Here is a 16,422-nt window from a genome sequence, read left to right as displayed (position 1 = left end):
TAAAAAGTTACCAATACCGATAGTTTGATCGTTTGACCTTATCGTTTTCAAAAAATAAACAATTCATGTTTTCTCTTTTTTTTCCAAGCGATCAATTTCAACTGTATTCGAGATAAACGTGAAATTGTACTCTTCGTTCGTGGAACGAACCGTTCGTAATTTGCGGCGGCTGTGTGACACTTGATATTTCAAAAAACAACCTCCCCGCATGGGTATCTCACCACTTGCTCCTTTTTCGACATTACTTAGAGATCCGAATACTTGAGTATTCATGAGTTGGGACGCCAGTCCTCCCTCGTTTTCTCTCTATCAGATGTACGCTATTTTCCCTATTTTATTCATTCCATTTGCTTCTTCTCCAATCTCTCGCACCAAATGTCTGATGGTTTAAAAAAAAGAAACTCTTCTAAAATTGATAGCAGTCCTTCGTGAGGCAGAACGAAAGAAAAAACAAACTTAATCGTTCGTAGAGGAAACAAGAGGGACCGATCGATGAGAGTTTCTATAACGTGTTTACAGGAGGTCGCTAGAAACACATCGAACGAATAAAGTTGGCCTAACGTGGTCTCCCAACCCAATTCAAAATTTATTTTAGCTCTGAGGTCCTAAGAAAACTGTCGAAATTAATCCGCCGGGGCATCACTTACATTTTACTTTACGCAGTCATTTTTCAAATAATCGATATGTGCCATCTAAGATGTTTCGCTGCTTTTCAATTAAAGTATTTTTTTTTTTTTTAATTATAATAACTTTAATTATAATAAGTTTATCATAACTTCTTTACTCTTTCAAATGCTTCTAAAACAATAAGCCTATATACATTATTGCAATCCAAACCTTTGCGCTAAGTAAAATTGATAACATATCATTTGAATAAATTTAATTAACAGAAAGCTAATACAAAGCAAACATTTCTGGTTCTTATTACTTCTCATTTGTCACTTTTGTTAAACATTCAAAACGTGATAGTGCCGCTCCCAGGTTAACTATCTCGTTGGACTTCCGTAAATTTAATAAGCTCGTTAGAACATTCATATCCCATGAGCACGGTTGGTCTCTATGAGACTCTGCCATAGCATCTTAATAAGAAAGCTATTGCTTGCTTGCGTAAATTTGATGAATAGAAAGAATTTGCGCTAACGCCTTTCGAGCAGGTAATCTGGCCTTTCCAATTCTTTCAGCAAGTAATATGTTATCGCGAAATAATTCAACGTGATGTTACATTTTTATGTCTAACAAACATTAAAATTTTAAAAGATTTATCTCTCTTTTTAAAATTATAATAAATACAAGTAAATATTTTTAACATGATAATTTAGATGTATTTTTTAACATGATAATTTAAAATCAATAATATTATTGATTTTAACAATCATCAGAGCCTGATACATCTATAATTGATAATTTAAATGTATTTGCTACTACAATTATATTATATCGTATCAATTTTTTGATAAAACTAATCATTTCGACATCATTACATTTTTTTAAAGAGAGTATATTATATCGAATTTAATTCGCAATATGAATAATTGACGGGATAAGCTTCAACACCCCAGGTAGGGCATATAAAATTGAATAATATTACCCAAACCCCCGTGCGCACGTACATTTTTCATTCTCTGCTGCGGCCTCTTCATTTTCTGTATTTCCTTTACCAAGTAACGGCTGTTACAATAACACGAATAATCGCCCTCGAGAATTAAACGTCAAAAGTCAAATGCTGTGCAATGATACAATACTGCTCGCAACGATATCTCATCGCAACGAAGGAAATATCATTGATCAGAGAAATAAAACTTTATTTTTATAAAATGAAATCTATGTAAAAGCAACTATTTTTTTTTATAAGTATAAAATATTTTAAAATAGTCCATAATAAACTCAATTCTATATTTGCTTCAAAAAACAATAAATATTTTTTTCAAATGTTTCGAATATACTACATGCAGAAATTTATTTTTATCGAAAAAGGCATTTCTACATTGTTTTTAATTCTTCCACGTATTATTTAAAATTTTTAACTTTATCAAAGAATCAAATATTTATAAATATCTGTTTTTATTATGATAAAATGCAATATTCTTCATATTTAGTTGATAAAAGACTCTTGATGAAAGTCTAAAATGAAAATTATAATTTACAAACGCGAGGAGTTAAAAGCAGGAACCTAAATTAATAAAACGTTCCACGGATCTGCATGTAAACTCACTGAATAAATAATAAGTTATATGTTTATTATTTGTTACTAGTAGAAACATATGCAGCGCCAGATCGCTAGATCTAATATTCTTACATCACGATTGCTTGATTACGTAATCATATACATTATATATACTGGACTATTAGTGTCTGTTAACTATTAATATCACTGATGACGGCGTATCATCCGGTGAAACTTCCTAACTGCTTTAATTTCCGCGGGCAACTATTTGCATAGCAGTCGCATTTTAGCATAATATTTACATTGATAATTACGTCAGATGAAGATGTTAAAATATATACTACACGCATAACCATTTTTTCACTACATTTCTTCGCGATTTCATTCGATTTAATGAAGAATTTGCAAGAGGAATTCAACTTGAAAATATCTGAACAACTCCTGAAATATCTCTTACCAAAAAACATTTGATTGTTTCATAAATCCCAACCATATTTACTCCAATTTCAGGAATACACTTTGTATCCCTTTTACGATCCCGTTGCGGTCTAGCATAAATATAGATGTCTAAGGTTCACACTTTAAGGTGAAATTAGTAAACCTAATCCAATTCTCTTCAGTGCACGTATATAACTATGTAAATGTAACTTGCGTAATAAGATAACGCATATAATACTAAAGGGAAACAATTAAACGCTCAGGGGGAGAAGCGTTTCCGCTTTACTATCAATCCAGTACGTTAATCTTCTTCAAATATACAAAAAAAACCTAAAATTCAGAGTATTCTAGAGCAAAATCTTAGAATACTTAAAAAGGATTTAATCTTAGTGTCATTGTTTAAAAAGAGAACGCTTGAAAATAAGTGTCATCATATCTATATTTAAGATTCAGTACTTCTATAAAGTTAAGAATGACTCATACATATAATTCTAGAAACTAGATCAACATGCAGCTGGTACAAATTTATCTCGCCTACCTCTCTTTCTCTGAATTTTCTTCCACTATATTTTTTATTAATGAAAAAGACATAAAAAGATTATAATGTGAAATAATTAGATAGATATCTATATTATTTACGTACAATTGACAAACTTAGCACAAACCTCTAATAAAAGCACGAGAGAAGTCTCTCCGGTTTCTTATCAGAAAAGCGAGAACTGGAATGCGTTCATAGCAATCGTTGCCCGAGATATTGATTGATACAAACCGCTGGTTTTGAAGGGGAGAAGTTCAAGGGGATCTATTCTACCATGTTCAAGGATATGTTTAAGCATACAGGTCTATATTTAACATATATCTTACGTGGAGTCAAAAAGTAAAGAAACTCGTTTAAAGGGGTTAATTCCTTAAACATCTCTTTGACTTACCCTCGTAAAATGGAAACGTAAAACAAACACTAGTGTCGCAACATGTACAACTTCATGACTTTGGTAAAAAGTAGTACAGCTAACGAGTAAAACTATATAAACGTGCTAAGCATACAAAGCCAAATTGATAATTTATTTATGAAAACTTAATACATAAATTACAGAAGATACGATCTGAAATAACACAGTACATATTTACGTACATGTATCGCTTCTGTTTGCTGAGACATCGTCACTATCCTAATTATCGATTCTACCAATCTTTGCGCCAACGATTATCCCTTATATATATATAAGAAACGTGATTTCGCAAAATTAGTTACAGCTTTTAGAAACACCTGTGCTGTTATCACAGAAACTAGGTCTAGAAGCCGCATCATAATGAAACATTACATGCGTCTACGTTTACTCACTCAAGAATTCATGGCATCCTTTTGTGCCTAGTGAAATATTCTATACATATATGAGTAAGCCAATAAAAGTTATTTATCCAGCTAAAGCACAGAAATTAAAAACAAAGTTATATAAACCCACCTTTGTAGTAAAATTTTTGTACTTTGTTTCTTCAAGCAGCTCCAAAAGGGAACTAATTCCTTTTTCTTTTTTAGTTATAAAATATATAAATCTAAGAAAGAGAATATGATTTTTTATGTCGAATATCTTAAACGTCGAACGTTGATATTTGATAACGAACAATATTGAGTCATGAAAAAACAACAAAAACGACTAGTAGTAAATCGAAACATTTAACAAGTATAGCAGCAGATCGTAATATATCGATAATAAGTAATACCATCTCGATCCTTTAACATATCTTACCTCCTAGTGAAGAAGGAACAATGAGCGATATCGGCGATTTTCCGCAAGGACGGACAGAAATCGACAGGAGCCGTTTCCCTTCTCAGAGCTATCTACAGACAGCGTGGAGAAACGCCACGCTATCAAAGTTATAATTCAATTTGTTCGCACGCACACACACACACACACACACGCGCCCATACACACATACACACACACATACATAAGGAAAGCGGGAGACAAAAGAACGTGACGATTGTGCATTGGATCTGGCTCGCGATAATCCACATTGATCTGTTCGACATTTCCTTCTTACAAGAATGATCGCGAATTATTTACGAATGAAAGCCTGCCCTCGAATAGAAACAAATCAAAGGATGCCGAGGTTATATCGTAACAGGAAATTGCATTTCTCGATCAGAGGCTTTCGAACTGCGCTTCATTAACAGCAGCAAGAGAACATTGTTTGAAAATAGGAACATCCGGTACGCTACCCATCGGCCAGAAAGGACGAGCACGTTCGCAACCCTTCCCCCGTGTTAACTTTGTTCCAGCAGTTCGGCAAACTGGCACCCCCTTGAACAGGCACGTCTGTAAATTATACGAGTTACATTCCGTGATCGAGTTTAAGTAAACGACCGGCTTCAGCGAATAACAATCCGCCGTAACGAATGTCCAGAGATATGTATCGATTCGTGCGATCAGAAATCGCTGGAAAAGTATTGCTAGAACACATCTTGTAGTGGACGAGACGCGATCCTCAAGAAATTTATTGTGAAACACCGAATTCGCACAACAAATCGCTTTAAATCATTTGCTTCGATTGACAAATATGAAATCCTGCTTGAACAAAGAATATTTCTTATTTACGTAGTCAAATTTATATGAAAATATGTTAGCTTGTTCACAAAATAAAATTCCAATTACGTTTCACGATGAATAAGTGATTTGTTATCGAGTTCTTTATCGAATATTCGTTTTTTATCTTCCTCTATGTAACTCTATATATTTTTTTTTTTTTTTCAGGTATTCGTCGTACAACACGTGGACGTATGCATGTTTAGTAATGGCAAATTCAAAAACGTTGTGGCCCTCGTGTCCTCGCAAGAAGATTGTCCCGTGGGCCCAGGTGGTACTTTGAAGAAACCTTATACTCTCAGGCCTATTAAGGGCTCGACTAAAAATTGGATCGCCTTAGAGGATAGTTATACGAAAACCGGAGCGATTCTGGCGTCAACGGTCGTTTGTCCTGGGAACGGACCGGATGATAGGAACGTCTTTGCGATTTACGTGTCTTATTATGTAAAGGTAATTTTAAATATAAAAAAAAATGAGATAAACGTAATGACGATTATTTTAGAAATAAAGTAATTTGAAACCCAGATAATTAAATCATTGCAGAAAAGATTACCGGATGTGAAAACAAATTTTTGTTTCGAAACTGATTTCCTTTGTGTTTCATAAAAATGTGATTACAAATCAAACACAATGCTCTTATTATTGCGTATTTTCAGATTTGCCATATTCTCGAAACAAAAAAATTGATTCTTTCCAATTCATTCATTTAATTCGGAAAAACTGACTCGTATTCTGCGATGGCACAACGCGAGGCTAACAATAAAGGCTCATCTACAATATGCTCTTTGCTTCCTGTTTTTTGCTTTTTGTCTGTTATCTTTTTATCTCTTTGAGCACTGTTTTACCGATAATCATGTTTCTTGTCACGTGTTTCTTGTTTCTTACGAAGTTCGTCAACTTTTATCTCGAGCGACAGAAAACAAAGAAACATCGTATGACAACAATGGTATCGGATATTTATTTATTTTATTTAATCGATATTCATAGTTCATACATTAAAATTATCTTAAAATATTACCTTAAACATCATTAGTCAATAAGAGTGCTGTTGAATATTAATCTATGATTAATCAATGTGAAATAACATTTTTCTTCGGAAATTCAGAAGAAACAAATTGTACATGACAATGTTTCACAGTTCCATATGACAAAAGTACAAGAAACAAACAACAAAAAGCAGAAGGCACGAAACAAGACGCAAAAAGCACATTGTAGATGAGCCTTTAGTAACATAAAAATCAAATTTCATGGAAGGATCCCAATTCGCCATTTATTTTAAGGTCAAACTCTTAATCTCGGCGATGGGCGGTGAAGTGTCTTTGAAGCTGCCGTTCGCGCTGATGCACAGTAACATAGATCCGGATCTCGTGGGATTCCCATCTCCTGTTCGAGAACAACCGAAGGAACTTGGAAAGAGCACGAACGAAGTCACGGAGACATCGGATAAATCGGACAACAATAGTCATAGAAATAAGGATAATAAGCTGGATGCTATTAAGGAGCAAGAGAAGGAGTCGAGGGTGACCGACGTGGATCTGATAGAACATTGCGAAGAGAGTGACAGTACCTGAGAGCGGGCGCAACGAGGCGACGCGATATCGCGGCCGTCTGTCAGGAAAAACAGCGATACGAAGCCTATCAAGAGTTCAAACCCCAAAGCGTGCAGACTCAGTGTCAGCATTCAAAGAGCTTGGTGCTGTTTCAGAAGAGCTTCTTAGTAAACGAAAAGTGGAAATATTCCTTTCAGAGCCTCGGAGATTGAGAGCATTCTATTATCATAATTTCTCTCTCTCTCTCTCTCTCTCTCTCTCTCTTCTTTTTTTCTTTTTTTTTTCTTTTTTTTCTTTTTTTTTTGAGAAATATATCGCGAAGATTGTACAAGATATTAACGGAACAAACGGTGCATAATAAGTCTTGTCAATTCCTTCTAGAATTGGTGGTTATAAACATAAACGTAAGGATTTCGTATGCTTGGAGAAAATAAAGTAAAAATTCGAAAGTTATCGAATTATATGATCTTGAAAAGAAAGATAAATTTTGACAACTCACTGCGCTTTACATTTCATGGAGAAAATTTTATAAAAGCGAGATTGCGAAAGATTTTAAAATATCAAGTATCGAAAAGTTGTGTGTTATGCGTTCATTTCGTATTGTCACATAAATCATGACAGGATTTGATCGATGAAAGACGAATATTTAAATAAAAATATCATCGCTGCAATTAAATGTGTAAAGTTACAAGCAAGTTGCTATTAACGTATCATATCGAAATCATATTCAGTATAAAAAAAGATAAATTTAACTAAAAAGATATAATTTCCTAACGCAGCATGACAAATCTTTTCTTAAAACCTTTTCTTTTTTATTATGTGCGAAGAAAATCTCCCAAGAGATACTCTTATATATTTACACACTGTTTTTTGGATAATGTTAAGATATTATATGTAACATATTCTTATAATCTCCGAAAACTATCACTTAAAGCTTTGCTAAATGTAAATTGCTTAGATTTTTTTTGCATTCGTATCTTCCTACTCGTCTAATGTGTAAAAAGTTTCCTACTGCCACCTTAATCATTTACAATCAGATTCTGCATTGAATTAATTTCGGAAAGATATAAAAGAATGAACGAGATGTGTGTTCATTCTTCGCACTCATTCACATAAAAATTTACCTGCGTCTACACAAAGTGATATATACCGAATTAAAAATATCAAGTATATTTTTCCAAAGAGGTGGATATCTATTTTTTATTATAAATATCAATGTACAGGTTATCCCACTATCACTGGATAAAATTTTAATAATATATGTTAAAGGGTTAAATTGTAAATTCGACTTTTTCCTAAAGCTTCCGGTCTCTCATTATCATATTAAGGTGAATGCGGATGAATCAGGCCGGCAGAAAAAGTAGATCGCTTTTAAGTATTTTATTATATTTTTAAAAATCGATCGGATTCACCCGCATTTATCTTAGTTTTAAATAAATCAAGGTAAGCGTGAATAAATTCGACGAAGTTTTAAAAATATTGCAAAATATTTGAAAACAATCCAATATGCCGATTCGATTTACCCGCATTTATTTTATGTTAAAGTAAAACTACTACTTACTACACTGCGTTATGTCGTTAAAAACAAGAAATAATGTGAATGTGTCGTCTTTCATATTATATGCCAAAATAAATTAATTTTTTTTACATAGCATTTTTTAATAAATTAAATTCATAAGTTTTACTAATTTTATTCCACTTTAATATATCGCCATAAATCTTAATTGACAAAAATTTCACTTTTATTGGAAATGTAAAACATACGTAAATTAAATTATATATTCGATTAACAAGATCTCACAAAATTAATTACTTTATTTTATGTAACTGTATTTTTTCTTAAAAAAAATATTTTTTAATAAAAAAGAACCTGTAAATATTTAAAATGTATAGATATACACCCAAGAAGAAATAGAATTATATTAATGTATATGCCAAAAATAATAATTTAATTATTCTATTATTGTACTCCGAAAATAATATCTAATTCAATTATAGACAGAAATAATTTCGTCATTAATTCGGAAACTAAAGGTCCGATTTTTATAGCTAAACTGGCTGCAGAGTTTATCTTTTTCTCTCCACATTGGAAGGAGAAAGATAAACTCTGAACTAGTGCAGCCAGTTCAGCTATAAAAAAACAGACCTTAAAGAGAATCAACTGCGCAAACAATTTAAAGCAATTAAAAAATAACGTAGGTTAAAAATATTGAGTGAAATTTTCTTAAAATTGTAAAAAATACAATTATAATACAGCAAAAATTTACAAGCGTAGTCAAAACTGCCATTTCTTAGATAATATTATAATATTTTGCACCTAATAATTAATAAATTTCAGATTGAGATCATTAATAACTGTTTACAATTTCTGTTTAATTTCTTAGTTCAAAATTGATTAGCGACAAAAATTAAGTGATTAATTTTGTGACACATTATATGTTTTTTACTACACACAACTAAAAAAATGTCGGCATATTTTAGCCACTTATATATATTTATATCAAATACGAGTAACATACGTAAAATTAATATACTTCGACGTGTAATGCAAAAAATTTATGGTTTTACACTTCTAATATTACAATTTAATATGACTGTAATAGAGAATTAAAAATTTTAAACAAAAATTTTAATAAAAGTTTGCAATTTTGGAATATTATAATCTCCATCAACATTAAATATTTTGGCATTTAAGCTTCAAATTAAATATTTAACATATACAATACATTTAAATTAAACTGAAAATCAAAAGTTGGTTTTTCTATATACACCTAGACAGCTAATATATGTATAAAAAGTTACAATTTTCAAGTAAACTTTAAATGTGTCAAATTTATCATTAATATTTTATTCAGTGACGATGGAACATCCTGCAGAGTTATATTCTTTTATTTGCAAGTAAGTACTGTATCGACTGACCAATTTATGGAAAATAATAAGCCAGTATAACTAACAATAAAATTTAATCAATATAATTTTTAAGTAAGATGCTATTCACAGCTATACCAAACAATACTAGTGCTCTTTTATTCATAATAAAATTATGTAAAATTGTACAGATTGTATCTTTAGTATTGTAAATAATAAATATGTAAATGAATATTATATGAATATTATAATATATATTGAATTTTATAATAAGTAATTTCAGATTTTTTAATAGATTTTCTATTGGAAATTCCAAAATTACTTATTACACAACCCAATAGAAATTCCATTGTTATCTGTGATAGAATATGATCTTATTCAGAGAAGTATAAAAACAGATCATCACAAAAATGAAAATCCATGTTCCATAATTTGTGATATTATGACTTTAGTAAGTGATGCTTCCATTTTCATTCATTAGAATACAGCATTGTCAATATAGAATATGCTGAACATTAATATCCCAAAATAATATGCAACAGTATATCACATAACAAAATATATTATGAATATATGTATTACAAACTCACCATGCCACTGTGCTCTTGCATATCCTCTAACGATCTGTTTACTAGCTTTGTTGGCTTTATCTTGCACATTGATCAAGATATATTTGAATTTTCCATTATCATCGATGTCCACATCCGGTACGTTATCCAATAATTGAGACATTGTAGCAAATCGATGTATATTTAGCACACCTATAAAGTAAAAATATAAAGATAATAATATCTGACATAACCTAACAGGAGATTTCTATACCGCGATACATTAATAACACACATTTGACACCGCTAACTAATATAATAAAACTCAACATCTCTCAAATACAAATGTATTTCGACATATGGCGTAATATGATTTATCGTAATTGCTTTTAAATACCTTTTAGAGTAACTTGCCGGCCGTTTGTCACCAGTAATCCAAACTTCAAAATTGCAGCCATGAAACTTGTCATGAATCAACTAATTGTTAGATATGTAGCGACATCTTCAAATCATTATTAGAGTATATTCAACCATAAAGGTATCTTTTCACTCTCGATGCTCAATTTCAGCGTTAGAAGACATCACGTGACTAAAAATAAACAATCGTTGCAATAGTTTTTGGTCAAATGATGTCTTCTAACGCTAAAATTAAGCGTCGAGCGTGAAAAGATACTTTAAGAACTTCCATAAATGCATAATATATATAAATTTTATATCAAACATCTGATTGGTCAATTTTCTTAAGGCCTTTAAAAAAGTCGTTAGTCATAATCGTAAAGCCTGTATCAGACTATGCCTTGAAGATTGAGATTGAAATTTGACCAATCGAAACAAAAGGAGGTAAAACTTCTTTACTCTGATTGGTCAAATTTCCATCTTCAATCTTCAATCTCAACTTCAATGTATAGTCTGATACGGGCATAATGGCTTTGAAGATTGAAATTTGACCAATCAGGACAAAGAACTTTTACCTCCTTTTGTTTCGATTGGTCAAATTTCAATCTTCAATCTTCAATGCGTAGTTTGGTACGGGTTTTATGCCACGCTTTGCAGTTTGTATAAAGTTCAATAACAATCTAATAACAAAATTTTTTTTAATTAATATAGCATTAGATAACAAAATTATTAAAAAACATTTTTTTATTGTTGGATGACGAATGCAAGGCAAATCTTGTATTAACTTTACTACATTTAATCCTATTATTATGTATTTATGTTTAGCAACCTTACGTTGCTAGACAAATCCGTCTGGACAGATCCTAAGAATATATCAAAACTTGCATAATTGCAAAATCTCTCTTGCATTTTTTTACAATTTTTATTTTTCCTTTCTTTTTTTATTCAATATTAGATTATATATATTTACTTTATAGTATGTACAAGTACAACGTAATGATAGCTTAAAAAAACAAACCAATCATCTCGTTAACGAATGGAGAAACTCATGGCGGAAATCATCTTGTTTTCCCTGCTCCCCGTTCGTGCCTCTTATTTGCGGATTGCGCGGCCAAATTGAAGCAATATGGCGGATTGACACAATAAATTTTAATGCGGGATATATTATTTTAACTATCCAGATACAATTACCGTACAGCAGATCGAATTACAGTGAATAAAGGAATTTGTGTGTAAATATTCTGTTGTGTACAAGTGTCACCAGTGATAACTTATCTTCGTACAAGTTAAGACTCGGCACCAAACTGAGTGGCGTTTCAAAATTTGGTATCGAATACGAACATGACCTTAATTATTGAACTATATTAGCTGACTTGTAACGATTTCACTACTAATCGTTGCCTTTATATGACGAAACATGTCTACACCGAACAAAATGCGAGGTATACGAAAATATTTGTAAAAATAACCTTATTGTATATTTATAAGTTGACGTATTGATTAAATATTTGTATTATATTTTAGCATAAATTATTATTTTATCTTATTATTGTAATTTTATATATTCGAGTATGTTTTTATTTTAAATTTGAAAATAAAAGAAGTTTGAAATAAATAATAACTTGAAATATTTCTACGATAGGCCCAGGACGACCACCCAAGTCAAAGCCGAATTCTTGCACCTGGTGTGGAGAAACCAAACAACCATTGAAATATGTTCTTCCTACACAACACGGCAAGAAGGAGTTTTGTTCAGAGACATGTCTATCTGAATCTCGTAAAACTTATGCTCGAGGAGCATGTACGCAATGTGATAGTGTGATCAAAGGAACACCAGTTAAATTAGAACTAAAAGATGGCCCAACAAAGGACTTCTGCTCTTCCTTTTGTTTAAATGCATATCAGAAAAAAGAGGGTCAAGCGGACACGAAAAAAAGTAAGTGGTTATATATTTCACATATATCTATGTAAACTAGCATTAATTTTTATAGCAATTTTTCTGTAGCGATGACAAATCTGTTAAATTGATAGATAACAGGGATCCATCGTCACCTGTACCATCTCCTGCTCCATCTGGATTACCTAGCAACAATAATATACCATCAACCACACAATCTTACACAAATACAAATAATCATACAACTATATCTCGTTCACCATCAACATCCACAGGATCATTTCACGTTGAAACTTATCAAACTTTCGACTGGGATCTTTATTTAAGAGAAACAAATAGCACAGCAGCTCCACTTGATTGCTTTAAACAGGTAAATATTAATACATTAATATATTATGCATTTAGCTAAATATTGAATTCTAAATTTTATTATTTAAATATAAAATTTAATGTAAACAAAATATTTTTTACAATATTTTCAAAATATGCACAAATACTTATATAGCAGAATGCTTGCAATATACATAAGCTCATGTTCTATTTTATTTCAGCATGAAGCTCCACCAACAAACGAATTTAAAATCAATATGAAACTGGAAGCATTGGATCCGCGAAACTTAACGTCAACTTGCATTGCCACTGTTGTAGGTGTTCTTGGACCACGTTTGAGATTAAGACTAGATGGTTCAGACAATAAGAACGATTTCTGGCGATTGGTTGACAGTCATGAGATACATCCCATAGGTCATTGCGAGAAATCTGGTGGAATGCTTCAACCGCCGCTAGGTTTTCGAATGAATGCTTCCAGTTGGCCGATGTTTCTCCTAAAAACGTTAAATGGTGCCGAAATGGCACCAGCAAAAGTATTTAAACGTGAACCAAAGACACCACGTACTAATATGTTCGAAGTGGGGCATAAACTAGAAGCAATTGATAAAAAGAATCCTCAACTTATATGTACTGCAACTGTTGGTGCGGTTAAGGAAGATATGATACACATTACATTTGACGGTTGGCGTGGTGCTTTTGATTATTGGTGCCGTTACGATTCGCGAGATATTTTCCCTGCAGGATGGTGCTTCAAAAGTGGACACCCGTTGCAACCACCAAGACAGAAATGTACGAGAATAAGTATTTTATAATGTTCAATATGACTACATAATTGTAGTATATCAAAATATTTGTAATTTACACTTCTATCAATAACTTTCGATTTCAATCTCTATAGCAACAGGTCCCAATAAATTTAAGTCTCGAGCCGCCAGCAATGTTTTGTTAGTAATGGCAGTATCCGGAAGTAACACCAGCAGAGAACCAGCAGTTGCATTAGTGAGCCCTGCAGGTTCTAGTGCACCACCGCAACCAGCCACAGAACCCGATACTAGCACAGCCAATACCAAACCACATACACTTGAAAATGGTCAGTAAAATAATATTCTATATGAAAATACAGTGTGCAAATAGATCTTACATAAAAAATAATAAAGTTCATGTAAGAACAAGGAATTTTAAACACTGAAATTATTGTATGTTGCAGTTACAATTTATGTCAATCACAATTGTTCTTGCGGGCCATATTTTGATTTTCGAAAAGTGAAAGCCATGCCGGCGCAATTTGGTGGTTCTATATTAAATGTCACGAGAGATATCTTCCAAGCGTTTTTAATGGCAGCCATGAGTCCCAGACAAATGTTGAGTTTATTGAAACGCGGCGAAGGTGAAACCATAAGTTTGATTCTGGAAAGTAAACCTACCTCTGTTAGATTACCTGTTTTTCTGGAAGAAGAAGACTTTTATACATACATTAGGCGACAACTCGAGAGTCTCTGTGCGTGTGAATATATGTTAGTCAAGAGGAAAGAAGCTTGTAGCAAGTGTCCCAGTATACAACAATCACAATCTGCTAATAGTGAAGAAACAAATAACACTATAGGAGAAAAAAGAAGGTGGTCATCGCAAAGCCAACAGAACTTAACATCTACTACATCGCAACAAAATCATCAAACTACTGTACAAAGTACAAATAATTCTACAGTGTCATCTCCTACACAGCCTCCTGTAAAACAGCCTCGTAAGTCCGTTCCTGGCAAGTATTCTATATTTTCTGTCTAAAATTGTATTATAATAATTATCTATCTATTTATAATTAAAAAATAAAAAATGTTTACATTTAGAACTTGAAGCAGCAACGTCTACTACTCAATCTGAAACTACTGCGCATCGTATTCCTTCCACTGAACCAGGAGAATGGACTATTGAAGATGTAATACATTATATTGCTGTCACAGATCCAGCATTAGGACAACACGCAGATTTATTTAGAAAACATGTGAGTTATATATATATATATAAGTATAAAAGTATTATTAATCCCCTTAAATAATAAGTTTTTCATATATTGAAATAATTTATTATAAAATTAATGGAAGCAATTTTCAGGAAATTGATGGCAAAGCCTTGCTTCTTCTCAATAGTGACATGATGATGAAGTATATGGGGCTGAAACTTGGTCCAGCACTAAAAATTTGTAATTTGGTAAACCGCATTAAAGGCAGGAGACATATGCTTATGTGATTTTTTTAAATATGAATACTTTAAATATGAATACTTGTATAGTATGATTTCAACTCGCGCATTTTAAAGGGTTAATCAGACTATGTTTTGACGATAAAAAATACTAATGTAAGGTTGTTACAATGTGAATATACATTTGATAATTGATTGAATTATTCTCAGAATTTTACAAGCATAGATTGATTTTAAATGTTATAAAAGATAAAAATCAAATAAACTCAGAAAATATTGTTTTATTATTTTAAAAAAGGTATAAATTTGCATTGATTAGTTGTAATACGCATATTTTTGTTAATAAATTTATCATTACTTTATGAGTATTAGATTAGCCTAAATAATTAAAAAAAGATAGCTTTCTAATTTAGAAATTAATATTAGTAAAAAGGCCTAGTGCTATTAAGCGTGATTGTTCACGTGATATAATATATTGTAAAGTTTCAAAAAATAAAAATATACATTATATTATAAGTATAAACAATTGCGTTTTATAGGCCTTATATATTAATTTCTAGATTAGCCCAATCTGATTCCACATATGTAGACAAGCAGTGATAAGCACATTAAATCTAGTATAGTTCTTATATATGCTCACAAAGAATAGTAATATTTCCTACACTAGTAAATATAACTATATTGTATTTTATTTCACAGTTTTAAAATCATAAAATACATATATTGTAAACAAGATATTTGTCTTGTGTACTTTCAAATAATGCTCATATATTATAAATTAACATAATTTTTTAAATGTTTTCCTCTATTTTTATTAATATATGACATATATATTGCAAATATTCTTAGCTTGCTGTTATGTATCTTCAATACATCCTATTGCGACAACCCAACATAATTCATATATTACTTCAAAAGTTTAGAAGATCAATACATTTTTTTGTAAAATACACATAGGTTATATATAAAACCTATTATTTCATTATGCTGTGTAAATGTGATTTATAGGCAATAACAGTATATTTATACTTTATACTTATAGGAAAAATAAGATAATATGCTTTTGTATTGTAATCAATTTTTTTATGTAAGAAACTGTAAACATTTTAGAGCATTTAAAAATTAGAAAATTAGTTTAATGTGTATGATTCTTATCACTGCACTACTACTGTGATATTCTGGATAATTTGTACCACAAACTCAAATGTTTTAGAGTGTGTTGCTGTTTATACAAAATATTAAGTTACAATTTCTTTATTTTGTTAGTTTGAGAATTTTTTTTGTTTGGTATTATAAGATCTAAAACATCATATTATTTTACTTATTTATTACTTATATGAAATTGTGAATATGCAAAATGGAAATTAAGCATTTAAGTTATAATTTATTATGTATTTTGTAATATTTTTCATAACATAATTCATTTAAAAAATTAAAAGTTTTTATTCTC

General features: G+C 31.2%; 3 protein-coding genes across 7 annotated transcripts in view; 2 read left to right on the top strand and 1 right to left on the bottom strand.

Annotated features, from left to right (window-relative positions):
* The window catches only part of LOC105667424 (arrestin homolog), a 50,830-nt gene extending 42,446 nt beyond the window's left edge, over positions 1-8,384 (top strand). For all 4 annotated transcript variants that reach the window (XM_067355072.1, XM_012359222.2, XM_067355070.1 and 1 more), the window contains exons 10-11: positions 5,356-5,637; positions 6,468-8,384. In XM_067355072.1, the coding sequence (XP_067211173.1) occupies positions 5,356-5,637; positions 6,468-6,758 (573 nt within the window). In that variant the 3' untranslated portion in view covers positions 6,759-8,384. The remainder of the gene's footprint in view (positions 1-5,355; positions 5,638-6,467) is intronic.
* LOC105667425 (sex-regulated protein janus-A-like) overlaps positions 1-10,703 on the bottom strand; it is a 67,513-nt gene extending 56,810 nt beyond the window's left edge. The window contains exons 1-2 of the mRNA XM_012359223.2: positions 10,551-10,703; positions 10,196-10,366 (exon numbers count right to left, since the gene is read on the bottom strand). Of these exons, the coding sequence (XP_012214646.1) occupies positions 10,196-10,366; positions 10,551-10,623 (244 nt within the window). The 5' untranslated portion in view covers positions 10,624-10,703. The remainder of the gene's footprint in view (positions 1-10,195; positions 10,367-10,550) is intronic.
* An 877-nt stretch (positions 10,704-11,580) lies between these two features.
* Positions 11,581-15,343, top strand: Scm (Polycomb protein Scm). Of its 2 annotated transcripts, none has more exons than XM_012359220.2 (8): positions 11,581-11,991; positions 12,192-12,485; positions 12,581-12,816; positions 12,998-13,565; positions 13,675-13,866; positions 13,984-14,517; positions 14,621-14,775; positions 14,886-15,343. In XM_012359220.2, exons 1-8 carry the CDS (start codon positions 11,967-11,969, stop codon positions 15,018-15,020), a joined length of 2,139 nt encoding a protein of 712 aa, XP_012214643.1. In that variant the 5' UTR covers positions 11,581-11,966; the 3' UTR covers positions 15,021-15,343. The 2 variants fall into 2 exon arrangements, with proteins under 2 accessions (XP_012214643.1, XP_012214642.1); XM_012359219.2 differs by having other exon boundaries at positions 11,586-11,991; positions 13,984-14,532.
* Positions 15,344-16,422: the final 1,079 nt, after the last annotated feature.

Source organism: Linepithema humile, chromosome 5, assembly GCF_040581485.1.
Source record: "Linepithema humile isolate Giens D197 chromosome 5, Lhum_UNIL_v1.0, whole genome shotgun sequence".
NCBI lineage: Eukaryota > Metazoa > Arthropoda > Insecta > Hymenoptera > Formicidae > Linepithema > Linepithema humile.
This window is presented reverse-complemented; position numbering and strand designations above follow the sequence as displayed.